General features: G+C 50.7%; 4 protein-coding genes and 1 non-coding gene across 5 annotated transcripts; 2 read left to right on the forward strand and 3 right to left on the reverse strand.

The window, feature by feature from the left end:
* Positions 1 to 4,798: 4,798 nt before the first annotated feature.
* BDV59DRAFT_5182 (uncharacterized protein) lies at positions 4,799 to 5,372 on the reverse strand. The gene has a single exon (XM_073696540.1). It carries the CDS (start codon positions 5,265 to 5,267, stop codon positions 4,959 to 4,961), a length of 309 nt encoding a protein of 102 aa, XP_073553238.1. The 5' UTR covers positions 5,268 to 5,372; the 3' UTR covers positions 4,799 to 4,958.
* A 434-nt stretch (positions 5,373 to 5,806) lies between these two features.
* On the forward strand, positions 5,807 to 5,919 carry BDV59DRAFT_t7. Its single transcript has one exon. It is a non-coding gene; the product is annotated as a tRNA-Phe (tRNA).
* On the reverse strand, positions 5,910 to 7,807 carry tom40 (TOM complex pore protein TOM40). The gene is made up of 3 exons (XM_073696566.1): positions 7,461 to 7,807; positions 6,713 to 7,360; positions 5,910 to 6,648 (listed from the first exon to the last, which is right to left on the reverse strand). Exons 1-3 carry the CDS (start codon positions 7,770 to 7,772, stop codon positions 6,538 to 6,540), a joined length of 1,071 nt encoding a protein of 356 aa, XP_073553239.1. The 5' UTR covers positions 7,773 to 7,807; the 3' UTR covers positions 5,910 to 6,537.
* A 762-nt stretch (positions 7,808 to 8,569) lies between these two features.
* On the forward strand, positions 8,570 to 14,191 carry BDV59DRAFT_190233 (Elongator subunit ELP2; the record flags this gene model as incomplete). Its single annotated transcript, XM_073691731.1, has 14 exons — positions 8,570 to 8,583; positions 8,683 to 8,871; positions 8,931 to 8,966; positions 9,017 to 9,114; positions 9,169 to 9,338; positions 9,387 to 9,467; positions 9,517 to 9,624; positions 9,673 to 9,792; positions 9,860 to 10,234; positions 10,288 to 10,464; positions 10,519 to 10,740; positions 11,443 to 11,621; positions 11,656 to 11,812; positions 11,888 to 14,191. 14 exons carry the CDS (start codon positions 8,570 to 8,572, stop codon positions 14,189 to 14,191), a joined length of 4,230 nt encoding a protein of 1,409 aa, XP_073553240.1.
* Positions 14,192 to 14,310: 119 nt separating this feature from the next.
* Positions 14,311 to 15,417, reverse strand: BDV59DRAFT_5476 (putative ABC transporter). Its single transcript, XM_073696598.1, has 2 exons — positions 15,207 to 15,417; positions 14,311 to 15,136 (listed from the first exon to the last, which is right to left on the reverse strand). Exons 1-2 carry the CDS (start codon positions 15,328 to 15,330, stop codon positions 14,430 to 14,432), a joined length of 831 nt encoding a protein of 276 aa, XP_073553241.1. The 5' UTR covers positions 15,331 to 15,417; the 3' UTR covers positions 14,311 to 14,429.
* Positions 15,418 to 15,485: the final 68 nt, after the last annotated feature.

Consider the following 15,485-nt stretch of genomic DNA (forward strand, 5'->3'; position numbering starts at 1 on the left):
GTGCGGACGGACGAATCGCAGCCGGGAAGGCTCAGACCAGAGACCAATGGACTTGGGCAGGATGCCAAGAGGACGCAAGACCAAAAGGAAAGGAGGACCGACAGGAAGTAGGATTAGAACAGATGAGATTGGGGGTGGAGGAAGTGTGGGTGAGTGAAGGAAAAGGAGAGTAGGAGATAGAAGGAGGACGACGGTAGCTAAATCAGTAGAGGTTAGAAGAGAATTTCATGCCTCAGAGATGTGGCAGGGAAAGAAATGCAAAGGAAGTTTGGTGGTGGTGGTGGTGGCAGTGGTGGTGGTCGAAGAGAGAGCGAGAGTGGAAGAGGGAGGGAGGAGGGCGAGAGAGAGCAGGTGACGTTGATGGAGCGACGAAGCCCGAACACGCGAGGGCTGCAGGAACGCGGGAATAAAAGCACCGGGAAGAGAGACAACGCAGAGACACAAAGAGAGACACCTATTTCGAGGAGAATCTCATGTAGATGAAAAGAAGCAGATAATCAGACAGAACTAATTAGAATAGACAGAACAAGTGCAGTTAGGGAAATAGAGAAAGGGATTCACCAGAAGCACCGCGGTGGAGTGATAGGGACTCCCGCTGACTATAGAAAAAATTACAACGTACGGGGGAAAGGACCTGAGATACCGGGCGGGTCGGAGGTAGATAGGTATGAAAGAGGAAATCCAGAATAAGAGTAAAGGGGAATTTTACAGGATTAATCCATACTCAGGTTCAAAGGCAACGAACGTTCGGGGAGGCGGCGGCGGGAGCAAGAATAGCGTTTGGGAGTGACTTACCTGGGACAAGCCTGGGTAACGGATACACTGGGACAGTTGGGAACTGTGGCAGTGTGCATGTGGAGGCAAAAAAAATACTATCTTGGGGTTATTGGTGCAGTCAAGTAGGACGGGTTTCTCTTTATGGCCTCCGGCATGTCTTCGACAGTAGTGCAGGCTCTTAAATTGATAATAATAATAATAATAATAATACCTACATCTATTCCTCTAATGCACCAGTTGCCTGTCATTTGGTGCCAGTTCCTCTGCCTTGGATCGTGGGTAGACTCGCCGTAATAATTACGGAGGAGGGGGAAATGAGGGGTATGTAATGATGTTAAGTCCTGTCATGATACCATTTCATACGTTCCGATACTCTTCTCTACCTCCCTCCAGCCTCTCTCGGACGTATCTAGCCGTACGTACCTTCTTGTGATTAACTTACAAGAAGCCCATATCTGGCCGGAAGAAGTGGAATAGAATATGATCATTTCCCTCAGATGGTTCTACCATGGGTTTGGATGGTCACGGGGAGGTGGATGATGATACCTACATCATCGTCCTTACCGAAAGCAAGGCCGAACCTTTGCAGTCGAAAGAGGTTAATAATACCTGACACTAGAGGAACCGATTACACACTAAGGATCTTAGCGGGAGAGCTTGGACCTGGGTCCATGTTCCTGTGATACTACGCCTCCGCTAAACCATTCCTAGGGAAGTCCGTCATAGAGCTATGAAGCCGAAGTGCTCTGCAATCCCGGAGAGGCCTTTGCAGGCCAAAAGTCATACGGAAGCTCACCAACCAGGAGAATCGATCCCTTAACCTTTGGCTGCTGGAGTACCGATACACTCCGAAAGATAGTTGAGGGGGAAGATCAACTACAGATGACGGGCGGCTTAGGTGGAACCTCCAAGATTGGGCGCAGGTAATTGCTGGGTTGGGGAGAATGCCCCATTCAACCAGTGGGCAGATGACCTTCGACCCCGAACGCTCGGGTCGAAACCAATTCTGTGCTATGCTCTCTCAGTTGAGCTTCTGCTCATGACCCCCGCCAATTTGCCCCAGGATGGATCAAACCAGCATTTTCCACGCTACGGGGCTCCAACACTCAGGCACTCCTAGCAACAGGGCCGCCAGGGGGCCTAGAACGTCCGACTTAGTATGAATTATATGGTGCTTTAGGGGAACCCGTAAGGTCTCCGCTGGAAGTACGCTAAAATTGAAAATAAAAAATCGTTCACGACCACCTGATTTGTTATTAATGATTGACTAGCAGCCTATTATCCCCAGCAGCGGTTAGGTCATGGCCTTCAGGCTATGACGCCGTCAAGCATTGCTTGCTGCATGGAAACGCTCCTGGGAGGGGAGAATAAGACCAAGGATCAGCTGGGATCGTGGACGACATGTCATAAGGTCAAGAGGTCAATAATCCATTCAATTACCTGGTAGGCAGGTAGTTTAAGATTTGAGACTTATTGGGAGCTTTAGTGACAGGCCAGCGTCGGCGCCATGTGTTTGGTCAGGCCGTGTCAAGTGACCAGCCGCGATTTTCACTGGAATGTTTCTGATTGGTTATCCCGACTAAAAGGTTGCCGCCGGCGTATCGTAATGACCAGCCGAGTCCTACAGGTGCCCAGATGGTATGCGTGCTTTACTTGCTTCCGGTCGGGAGATCAAACAGCCTGGGAGACTTCGTTTCTCGACCGGGATCTAGATTGCGACGCGATCGGACGCGATTCTCGGTCGGGTAACGGAAGGAGAAGGAAGGACATACGTGAGCGGACTTTTTGCCTTGGGGTTATCAACCCAATTCCCTGCACCTAAAGGTCTATTGACTTTGAGGTAGCATGGATCAGATAGCTCTGACAAGGGTGAGGCTGTGGGAACTCAAATCCAATAGAATCGGCATTCCTCTCTGGTATCCTCTAAGATATGTCCATCTCACGGCTGCAGCGACATACGTCATTCTTCTCCTAAGACTGAGCAATGGCCACGGCAAGCCGTCCCACCAACATGTAAGCTCTCACGTGTATAGGTACAGTTCCTTTTCAGATTTGAAAGAGGAGACCGTGCAGCGCTTTGTTCTTTATTTAGAACTCGTATTACTCTAGATGATTTTCGAGCATCAGAACGGAGTATTCGACGAACGGTCAGAGGTGTCTTTACCTAGCACCTGATCCATATCCCACGAAAGGGCCACTTGGTTCGCATAAACATTCATTCTTACCTGCATCCGTTGTTGCCACCTAATCATGCATGGCAAATAGGGCTGCTTTGAGCGAAACATGACCTGTACAAGCAGCTCGTATTGTCAATCCTAAGACCTACGTAAGTAGGCCTTTGTACTTGCCTCGTGGCTGATGTGTGGCCTCCTAATTCTCCCAATCGCCTCTTCGTCATTGCAGAATAGAATTGTTTAGAATTGTTCGCCTTGGGCTTCTATTCCAATGAGGCAATCGGGAATCCTTGTCCGTACGGCCGTATTAGAACTGCCAGCCTCCGTTACTCGCCTCGCGTGTTGCTGTATATGAGGTTCATACATAGATATATATAACAACAGAGGATATGGTGCCACTAGAATCCTAACTGAAATCTCAGGTATACAACTCCCTGTACAAACGTTAAATACTGGGATCAATGTTGACAACATTCAATATAATAACTCGCAATCCATTGAACGCCGATGGGACATACCCTGGATGGCTCAACTACCTGCTAGCTGGGTGTAGGTGGAGGCTGCAATCTTTCCAAGTTGTAACGTCGGGTGGAAGCAAACACCGACACCGAAATACCAATACATAACAGTCATACACATCCACACCTGCAAGTTCCTTTACCGTCTTAGGCAGGTGCCCATACAGAAACGTATTTACCGACTGCCCCACCACTGTGGCTAACAAAGACCCAACTTTCACTCTCCTCGAATACACGTGAGCATCAGGAGTTGCCAAGGGAATGCTCGTTTATTGAGGGCCAATGCCTTCGCTGAAAGGGCTACTAGGCCTTTTTGATCGGTGCAAGGGGGCCATCTATCTACCGGCATGATTGATTGAGCTACAGAGTACATCACATTATCGCACAGTGCTCGGTGGTAATCTCGTACTGATAATTAAACGTTCCCTGGCTCTGTCTTCGGCCATCGAACCAGGCAGGGTATTGTTTGGCTCTGTGGATCATCGGTTCAACAGCGTCAGCAGATCGGAACGCTCGTTGGTCATTTTTCCACGTCGCTCTCAGGTGACCAGGGTTTGTACTCGCCTTCTCAGACGTTGAGCGCCACTATCACTCCTTAATTCCTGTCTTGTGTGACTTTATCGAAAATAGCAAGGAGGATCTCTATCTGTACTTTGTGCGAGGTAGTCGGAAGAAGACAAGACGGAAACAGGCCCGTTATGACATCGTCGCCGCCGATCAGGCCTTTGGACACTAACTCTTCCAAACTGCTGGGCTGAGGATCTCAATCTTATGGATGATCATGGCCATCCATGGGCTGAATGTCTTCATGGAACCGGGACTTGACTAGCAGACAACCCTTGTTATTATCCGAATCGCCGGACCTACCGACATGCTTAACTACCGAACATTCTTTTACCTAAGTGGGAATCGGTTCCTGGAAGCCTAACTCTTACCAAACTCTCTGTATACTAGGTACTGTGTCTGATTAGTTCCACAGAAAATCATGGTTAGCGAGCCGGCTGCATACCGATTGTAAGCATTCCATGCTGGGCCTCCATTTTGTCCCACGGTAATCTCAGGCAAACAGAATGGAATGCCGTTGCGCCAGCGTTAGTAACTGGGGCATCATGCATCATTCCAAGCACAGGCTCAACGATAAATAAGGGAATTACCTGACCCGACGTCATTCAATTATGGCTATTTCTGGGGCTATGCGAATTCCATAAAAGATAGTGCCATTTGTCCGCTCGTTGGAAGTCATCCTTCTGGATCGTCCAAGCTATTACGGCAGTACAGCGAAACCCTGAAACGGGATCGTTGTTATCTATCGGAAAGGGACTCGACATTTTACCATTGTCTGGCTCTACCAGTAAGTTTGCTATGGCATGCGGTCATAAGTAAGGGTCCCAAATGTACCTGAGACAGACCATCCTTTCTCATACGTTGAACCACCCTCCTTTAAGATCACGTATGCTCTAGGATACAAAACACCATACGCCGTACACCGTCAAATACAATCTCGCATGGCTCTCCAGCGTGCCCAAAGAGGGGTTCGAAAACCAAGACCACCACAATAATGCAAGACATCCGGAAGGATGAAAGGGCCAAAAAAGGGAACTAACAGGAATGATGTCATGGTGGAGCCCCCAATAACCACACTACTGCCAGCGGGACGTCCGTCAATTATCAAACACGGACACCACCCTCGCAGAGAAAATCCGCCACGCCCTCCAGTGATTCGGGCGGGTTCTGCGAAGCCCACAAACAAATGGGAATAATGCGACATTACCCGAACGGACCATGTGCGGTTATCCATGTAACAGCGACGGGTCCTTCCATCGTCCGGCCCTCGAACAGTATCATCATCATCATCGGTGGTACAGACACGTCCGGCCGACTTTGGAATCGCGGCCCATCACTGCAGCTGGGCTTTAGCCGAAATCGCCGAGAATGAATTAGCTTTTTCCCCTTGTGGGACTCGAACGGTTCAGTCCCATACAAACCTCCCGTGCCACCCATTGTTGGGCTCACCGGTTTGCACCAGCCTTTTTACGGCGTACGGAGTAGTTTGACCTGACCTGTCTCCTAGTACGGACGAACTCCGGTGGAGGGTGCATCTTTGCACTGGTCGGTCGTCTCCAGCTGGAGCATGGAGTAACTGTTATTAATTTTTGTGGGTGTGTCCCCATCGGATGGAGAAGCTGTGGAATACGGCACCTTCCAAGCGGCGTCAGACTCCACTGAATCCACTCCAGTTGCTTGCCAATTTATTTCGGCGCGTCTGATAGGCCGTGCGCTCGCTTAGGTTCCGCCCTAGTTCATATAGCATAAATTTTGCGATTTCCGATGTCACATGGGGTTATGGCGAAGTGGGATCGCGTTCGACTGAAGATAACTTCGTCTCCAGCTTATAATAATAACTTTATAAGTTGATCGAAAGACCCCCGGTTCGATCCCGGGTGACCCCAATAAGTTTTTGTCCTGCTGCGTTTGGGGAGGTGGAAGTTGGTTGACGTCCTCTGCGGCGTCATGAAGGTAGCGTGAGGCGATGCTACAATCGCCGAGGCGGTTCTGTACACTTCATATTATGTTTTGACCAAGGAGGGTAGACACGCTCCGTACTATCGTCCCTCTTCAACCACAACCAAACTTGTTTTACATTGCCCATCTATGATGCATAAACAGATAACAGCTTCCCGCGAGTAGTCTCCATGCATGTCGAATAGTCCTGTCAATCAGCCAATATAGCCACCGGAAAAGTTAGGATCACAAAAAGAAGAATAAAAGAGACATCTGAATAATCATAGGTAGATCCGTAAGAAAAAGAAGGAGTATAAGAAAGATTCGAGCCACAAAAAAAGAATCTATACATAACGGGGTTCCGTGGCGCCAACCGACTGCATCCCTGGACCAGCAAACCGCGCTCAAGGGGACAAACTCCTTAGGAGATATAAGGTGGGGAGGTGGGGTGAAGTGCTACTAAAACAGAGGGTGAAATATGGTACGACTTGGAAGCGGACAGAGTCATGCTCCGATTTCCTTCCATGCCTGGGAGCTTATTAACCGCAGCTATGTGCGCAAGGCGTTTAGAAAGGAGGAGGGATCATTCCGCCCTGGGCCTCGAGCTTCTCTTGCTGCTCCATCAGCTCCTCGCCAGCGATCTCAAGGGAAACAGCAAGTCCGAGTTTAGCAGATTGCTAGAGATGAAAGAGGCGTTAGTCACAGGGAGAGCGAAAAGCATGGGGAAGAGGATTAACGTACCTTGGCCTGGTCAATCTCACCAGCGAAGGTAAGAGAGATAGGCATAGCTATCCGCTTCTCGAGAAGGCAGCTGACCTTACCGGCGCTGTCGACCTGAGCGCGGAAGGTGGAAGCGCGGAAATCGTACTTGACACCGATAGCGGTCGTACCGTCGCGGCTAGGTCCACCCATGAGAGCAGCGGCAGCGTTAGGAGCGAACTGGAGGTTCAGATCAGCACCGGCCTCGACGCGCTCAGAGAGCTTCTTCCAGTAGGAAGCCGTGAAGACGCCCTGGGCCTGCAGCTGAGCGCTGGCGATCCAGTCACTGGTCTTGTAGCGGGCACTGTAAGAGAGGGCGCTTTCCGGACGGGTGTTCATGCCCTGACGCTGCCAGATAGCTTCGAAGCCAAGGGCCAGGTTGGGAGTCACGGACTGAAGGTAGCTACCAACGAAGATACCAGTAAGACCGCCCTCCAGCAGCGAAGGGTTGAAGGCCTTGATGGAGGCAGAGAAGTCATCGCCGGTGTAGTCGTTGTCAATTTGGATAAGACCCTGGCTGGCTCCAGCCATGATCTGAGTGTTGGTCTTGGTGACGAGCTTGGGGTTCCAACGGTAGTTGCCGACAGCCGCGAGAGCACCATCGCTTCCAAAGTTACCTTGCATGAAGACCTATAGAAGAAACATCATCAGTTAGTAACTTTTGCGTACTCTTCCCCAATTGAACGGGACGTTGTTCAGAAGAGGAATGGATTGAGGGTAGTTGACTTACCTTGGGGCTTCCATACATGGCGGAGAACGCATACGGGGGCAGGTTTCCGGACGAACCCATGGAGAAAGCATGCGACACGCGGAACAGGGGGCTCATGCCGAACACCTTGGTCAGATCCGCGCGCAGGCCAGAGAACATGAAGTTAGAGAGAAGGACATCCTTCTGGACTTCACGGGCGATGTTGTCGACGGTTCCCGGGTTGGGCAGGCCGAGAGCCGCCCTGCGCTCGGAGAACGAAGAGTATGCATCCTTAAGGGCAGCAGCAACGCTGTTATCGGTCAGGAACGAAGGGGGATTGAGGTATTCGGCCATTGTGAATGAATTTTTCGACTTGGACGTGGATAATAATTCTTGGGATGGGAGAGAGAAGTCGTCACACGGGTATGCGGCGCCTGGACAAGAAAGCTTTGAGACCAGCCCTCAAGCTGAACACAAGGACACGAAAGAGTTTCAAAAAGGTGTCAAGAAACGTGATATAACCGAGCTTGACGAGGACAACGGCTGCGTCCGGGCTACTCTGGTCGAAGGGGAATGGCGGGAAGAAAGGAGACACCAGGGCAGGATGGAAGTATTGCAACGGAGGTGTTGGAATTGAAAAAAGTCACTTTTGCTTTTCCGCCGGCACTGCGCGTTGGGTTGTTGTGACCCGCCGGAGTCGGGCCCTGCCGGGAAGGTAATTGGCCTGATTCTTTAGGCCACGACGGGGCGATGATATAATCTCTCTACCGCTTGTGATACCGTATATTCCTCCAGATCTCGACGACGGGGTGACTTGCTTTTGCCTGAGAGTGTCTTTTGAGTCTCTCTGTCTCTTATTCTGTCTCCTGACGTTACTGCAGGAATTCCCACAGCTGTACCGTGTATATTCGTACTTATTCGTGGACCGGCTGGTGACACTTGGGGGCCTCAGTATCCCGCCTCTATCATCGGAATATTGCTTCTTTTCTCTTCCGTCTCGCAGGGGCAAAAGAAAATAAATCGCGTCCCCTTTATCTATTGTTGGCCGGCACGTCCTTGTTCTCCTTGCGTCCTCAAACCAATCGTACATCGATTCAACGATATTCCCATTGAGGCCCAACTCTACCGCTCTTTATTCGACCTAGCTCGTCATGGACACTCTACTGTAGGTTTGTCTCGTTCAATATCGTTGCTCCGGTTTTGGTTTCTCTCGATATCACACCAACTCCCGAACCTTGTATTCCGCATGCACTAACATCACCAGTACGGCGGACATCGTGGTCAACTCCCCCCGGTTTCGGCGGAAATCGTCCACATTCGTTGATGCAATTCATGATCTACCCGAAAAGGCAGATCTAGCCCCTGCCCAGCTGTACAGCACAGAATCTGGTCGTCTCTTCCATTCCGGCCGAATCGTCATTATCACTGTGGGCTTACCAGCACGAGGCAAGACGTTCGTCTACCCAGCTCAGCATGAGTCGATAGTTGGACTAACCAGGTGGCCTCAACTAGACACATTTCGGTTGCTCTAGCGCGCTATCTGAGATGGTAGGTTTCTCTGAAAAAATTTCAGTCCCACCGTACTAATTACGTTGTAGGCTGGGTGTCAAAACGAGGATCTTTCATCTTGGTGACTATAGACGTGCGACAATCCCCTTTGGCCAAGACATTCCCGACGACTACTTCTTCGTCAATGGCAAGAGGCTCCATTATGCCTTACCTTCACAAGGTCATTGCTAACTGCCCACAGCGTCCGCTTCTTCAGTCCTTCTGCGACAGAAGATAGTCAAAAGGTGCCGGGAGGATATCTACCAATTCCTGAACGAGGAAAATGGTCAGATAGCAATCTACGATGCGGTCAATCCTTTAGCGTCCGGACGGCGCTCACTCGCTAAAGAATTCGCGAAACATGATATTGAAGTATGAAACTTGCTAATTACAGTTGCTCCTCATTCTAACCATTTCCAGACACTCTTCATCGAATCATGGTGTGATGATGAACGCATTATCGAAGAGAATGTCCGTCGAGTGAAGATCTCGTCACCAGATGTAAGTTGAACCTGCGTCAGAAGTCCAGGCTTTATCTAACATGTAGTAGTACGTCGGGTGGACGTCGGAAGATGCGGTGAAACACTACCTAGCCCGTATCACGGCTCGAATCCCCGAGTTCCAGACAATGGAGGAGCAGGATTTGAATTACATCAAGGTACTTCTAACATGCTGAAGTCGTAAGCTGTGGCTGACTTCAACCCAGATGATCAACGCGGGGGAGCGATTGATTGTGAGCAACCGGAGCTTTGGCTACCTTTCCCATCGAATTGTGTTTTATCTTCTCAACCTCCACATCAAAGATAGACACACATATTTCGCACGGGTAAGCAATTTATTCATTTCCAAGCCATCCCTTGTATGTATCCACCAGCTAAGTGCAGCGGCTTTAGGCCGGAGTTTCTTTGGAAGCAGACTCGTACAAAGCAGACGCGTCGTTGTCCGAGAAAGGGGAACATTATGCGCAGAAGATGACCGAGTGTCTGCTGAAGCACCGAGAGTCCGAAAAGCAAGCCATGATCGACCAAGGCGAGACAGATTATAAGTTGAAACCATTGACTGTCTGGACGTCGACGAGGCGCCGAACGATCGAGACCGCCAAATATCTGCACGAGTCAGGCTATAAGGTGCGGCAAAGGTCACAGCTAAGCCAGTTGAACCCCGGCGTCTGCGAGAAGATGTCGGAGAAAAAGATCCGTCAAGAATTCCCGGATGAGGTTGCCAAGCACGAGCTCGATCCCTACCACCATAGGTACCCTCGTGCAGAAGTAAGTAGACCACTCGTTAAAATCGATACAGCTATTAACGATTCCTGCTGTAGTCATATCACGATCTTGCCGTGCGCCTGGAGCCCATAATTTTGGAGCTCGAGCGGGAGCAGAATGACCTCCTCATTATTGCCCACGAAAGTGTCCTGAGAGTCCTGTATGGGTATCTAATGGCATGCAACGCCGCGGACATCCCGTTTTTAGAATTCCCACGCGACGAAATTATCGAGGTAAGCTCACTGAATATACGTCACATTCAAAGTCTGTCTAATAGTCACATTCAGATCATCCCCGAGAGTTATCAGAACGAGGCCCGCAGGATCCATATTCCTGACCTACCAAATGAGATAATCCCCGGATCACCCCAAGACATCAAGATCCCCGTTCCCCCCAGCGCGGTAAGTACTCCGTTGATGGGGGGTATAGGGAGCCCGAAAGAAGGGTTTTCAACTCCCCAGAGTGGTCTTCGTACCCCTCGGGAGCCGGAGAGGATTTCGCAGCAGCACGTGGAAGATGTTGTTTAGGTGGAGGGGTACCTGTGGGCGTTATGATAGTGTAAAGGAATCGGATATAAATAAGCGTTGACCGCGCAACATGACGCTCCAGGATAGATCACGGCGTAAATGTAGGACCAAAAAAAACTTATCCCCCGTGCAGCGTAGAAACGAACACGATATTATCTCCTGGTTGAAGCTCATATGTCTCCTCCCCTTCAAGCTCCCAATCGGCGTCATTGATGAGAACAAGGATACCAGGTCGTCTGAAGCTGGTCAGTGACATAACCATATAGTAGCTGCACGTGCTCCTCATTTGGACATACACGTTGTCTTCTAGAACGAATAGCTCCTTCCTTTGATCTTTCATGACATTCGCGACGAGATATTGGAGGAGAAACGCGATGTTCGGCGGGCTCCCGTCGCAAGTTTGCCCAGGAAGGGAGATCCGGTGCTTGCGTTCATTGGAAAAAAGTATCTCTAGGCCTCCTCTATATAGCACGAGTCAGTATCTTCACATAATCGATCGACAACGAGTAAACGAGAAGAACGGGTGTGCGAACGTGAATTCGACCGTGATGGGAATGGAAGCTGGAGCTGCATTTCCCGAGGACGCGGCATTGGCAGCAGACTCTGCAGCCATATTTGTGACTCTAAACGTCCTTGAGATCCTATAATTCAAATCCTACTCCAGACTGCTCGATAAACCCCCAGGTGAGCGACGTAACGAGGGGCTGGTGGCGGCGGTGGAGGAGGTGGAAGAAGGTGGGCGAAAGTTCCCGCGGCCTTATCGATAAAGGCCCAAAAAGTCATTTGCTCACGGTCGTCGCAACAGATCCTCCTCTGCCCCCACGATCGACTTTTTCTCCAATTGATCCTCCCCCACACCATTTGTCTCTAGGTCACCTCTCGCTACACAAGCTTTAGATCGTCCCCGGCCGAGTCTGATATCTTCATGGTGTCCATTACGACCAGCTACATCAGTGTCGGGGGAAACAGGCACCCGGCCGCTGCAGACTGGGATGTCCAGTCAGGCGTGCTCGCCTTTGGTGCGGATAATAATGTGGCCTTGTGGGATCCAAGAGTACGAATATATAACGAATATTCTTTCCCCCCGAGTTTTATGAGAATTTCACCTGACTCTGACTTGTGCGCGCAGGACACTTCCCAACGCGGGGTTTATTCTCTTCTCGTGGGACATACCGACAAAGTCAACGCCGTCCGCTTCTACACCTGCCCCAAGACGGGGGCGAAACTAATCGTCAGTGGCTCTGTCGACCATACGCTCCGACTGTGGAAAGCCGATCCTATCGACCTCCGCAAATTTACTCCCGTCCAGATTCTGGAAGGACACACAAGTTCGGTACATACAGTCGCCGTTGCAGATGGCGCGCAGCTTGTCGCGTCAGGCGCAGCTGACGGGACCGTTAAGCTTTGGAGGATTTTCACCGACCCCGAGGTGAAGGCCGAACTCGTGCAGACGATACCTATGAAACGCCGATTCTTCCCGCTGGCGTTGGCACTTCAACTGCTCGAGACAGACACCAATGACGCGCCTTTGGTGCTGGCGGTTGCGGGAACCACCAACACCGTACAAATATATATATCTGAGAAATCAGACAGTGAAACGGAGCTATCGTTTGCAGCTGCGCTGTCTGGCCACGAGGCCTGGGTTCGCTCGCTCTCGTTCACTAAGGACAAACAGAGCAAAGCCGGAGACCTTCTTCTGGCGTCTGCCAGCCAGGATAAGTATGTCCGACTCTGGCGATTCCAGAAAGGAGAAGCCAAAAAAGCAGCGCCTGCAGATGATGATGATCCTATGCTGGGTGGCTTTGAACCCACGCTGTCCAACAAGGCCCACGAATTCCACGCAGCAGGTTCAAAATACTCCGTTACATTTGAAGCACTTCTTTTTGGAAACGAGGACTGGATTTACACCGCTTCATGGAACCCCCATCCAGATCGCCAGCAGCTCCTCACCGCTTCTGCGGACAATACACTGACGATCTGGGAACAGGACCCTGTATCGGGTGTCTGGATATCCGCGGAACGGATGGGTGAGATCAGTGTACAGAAGGGTTCCACAACTGCTACTGGGAGTACTGGTGGGTTCTGGATTGGACTCTGGTCACCGGATGGAAAACAGGTGGTCAGTCTAGGCCGTACCGGTAGTTGGAGGAGATGGGAATATGATGCAGAATCCGATATTTGGCACCAGGCTTTGGGTATCTCCGGACACGTGAAATCCTCGAATGGCATACAGTGGGAACCTAGCGGAGGGTACCTGCTGTCGACCAGCGCCGATCAAACGACACGTCTCCACGCTCAGTGGCTACGCAATGGGTTGAGTTCCTGGCATGAGTTCTCCCGGCCCCAGATCCACGGGTATGACTTAAACTGTGTCGATACGCTCGGACCGGCGCGATTCGTTTCTGGAGCGGAGGAAAAGCTCCTCCGGGTATTCAATGAGCCTAAACCGATAGCAAAGATGCTTGAGGGACTGAGCGGATTCAGGCAAACTGCAGGAGAATTACCAGACACAGCTCAGATCCCTGTATTGGGCTTGTCCAATCAGTCTATGGGCGAGGAGGCCCCAGCAGATGGAGATGTTGACACCGCTGCAGAAGTTAGCAAAACGCAAGAAAACCAAACGATACTGGCAGAGTCCAGCCGACCTCCTCTAGAAGACCAACTGGCTCGCTTTACTCTATGGCCTGAGCACGAGAAGCTTTACGGCCACGGCTATGAGATTTCAGCTGTGGCAGTAAGCCATGACCGTACGGTCATTGCCACTGCTTGCAAGGCTACTTCGATCGACCACGCCGTGATCCGTCTCTACGATTCTTCTGGCTGGCATGAGATCCGCCCGTCACTTGCAGCTCACACATTGACGATTACAAGCCTCTGTTTCTCCGATGACGACAAGTACTTGTTGAGTGTTGGGCGTGATCGGCAGTGGGCACTCTTCTGTCGAAGTGACGAAGAGCCTTCTACGTACAACCCCCTCACATCGAACCCGAAAGGGCACTCCAGAATGATTCTAGATGCTGCCTGGGCCCCAGGCACGAAAAACCCTAGCTTTGCAACCGCTGGACGAGATAAGTCCGTGAAAATTTGGCAAATGGCCGAAGGATCGTTCGTCTGCAAGGCCACTATCCCATTAAAGAGCTCAGTGACAGCTATCTCATTTCTCCCATCGGAGAAGGGCAATTCGTTTGTTCTTGCGGTTGGTGAAGAGAGCGGGGAGTTATCTATCTATCAGATCGCAGTGCAGACTCTGGAAGCCACCTGTATCGCGAAAATCGATAAAGCCATGTCCCCTTCGAGGGCAATCACCCAACTGGCGTGGCGGCCTACTGCATTAGAGGATGGAAGAGCAGGGCAGGAAAGCGAATTTGAGCTTGCTGTTGCAAGTGAAGACACCTCGACGAGGATATTTGATATTGCAAACATGTTCTCGTAGGGTCACAGATATGTATATACAGGAGCAAATGTGGAATGAATTAAAGAACAATTAGACCTGTCAATGTTGAAGAAACTCCAAAAATGTTGAAATACCCTGTCCTAACCCTCCCTTCTATGCAAGCGTGTCATCATAGTTGAAATGAACCAATTGTTGAATGCAAGTCGTATAAGATAGCATTATGAATGCGTCTCATCGATTTCTAGGTGAAGCAGCGGTGGCGAAACCAGGACGAGAACTAGTTTCTCTTTTCAAAACCATATCCACCCTTGCCCTCGAGAGACTCGTAGGTCTTGCCTTCACTGTTACGTCCGTTTCTAGGGCCTCTAGCCTTCAGATCCTCCTTGAGCCACTTGAGAACAAGCTCGCCAAGCTGGCTATTCTCCGAGGTTTCGGGCACTTCCTTTTGAAATTTTTCAAATGGACCCCACTGTCTGACCGTTCCAAGATGCATATGCACAAGATGCGTCGGCCAGTGTGTCAAGTTATCCAGGATATGCGTCGCATAGACGATCGAACAAGGCCTACTCTCCGTCTCCCGCTTGAGGAAGGCTAGGAAATTGCTCCGAGAGAGGAGGTCGAGGTCGACAGTGATCTCATCGAGGAGAAGCACCTGCCAGGGCCGGAGCAGACCCATGGCTAATTGGACGCGGCGGCGTTCGCCGTCGGACACAGCGTGCATTCGCCACTTCAGATCAATGTCCAGGATGTCCACGAGCTCGTCCCGTCGCTCGGGATAGGCATTTCCACCGACGGAGGCGAGCAGAGTTGGAACGTCGATGTCTGTTCGCACGATGCTGTTGAGAACCCACTCCACGCCCAGATATGTTACGCCCTCTAGTCCGTCCTTGAAGGGATCCTTCCCCCCGACGGAGATTGTATCCGTAGGTGCGAGACGTTTACCTGCGAGGAGTCGCAGCAGCGTCGTCTTGCCTGCGCCATTGGCTATGATGATGTTAGCAATCAAGAACACGGCCAGGATGGCGAGTGTGCGGTCCACAAAAGAAGAACATACCTCCGATAAGCAATGTCCGACTGCCCGCAGGTACGTCGAGGCTCACCTCTGTCAACCCGGATGAGCCATCCTGGAATGAATATGTGAGATTCTTTACTTGAATTGTCGGCGACGGAGATTCCATGGCGCGTATACGACGGATGGAGGCGATATAGAGGATATTCAAAAGGAAAGTATAGAATGAGTCAAGATGGCGGGGAAAAATGACGCGATGAATTAATTGAGTTCTCATAGATAAGCTCCGCCTTCCCCGATGAGGTAATGAATGCCCTTAATTTC

This window comes from Aspergillus ambiguus (assembly GCF_047715705.1).
Source record: "Aspergillus ambiguus strain CBS 117.58 unplaced genomic scaffold BDV59scaffold_1, whole genome shotgun sequence".
NCBI classification, from domain to species: Eukaryota; Fungi; Ascomycota; class Eurotiomycetes; order Eurotiales; family Aspergillaceae; genus Aspergillus; species Aspergillus ambiguus.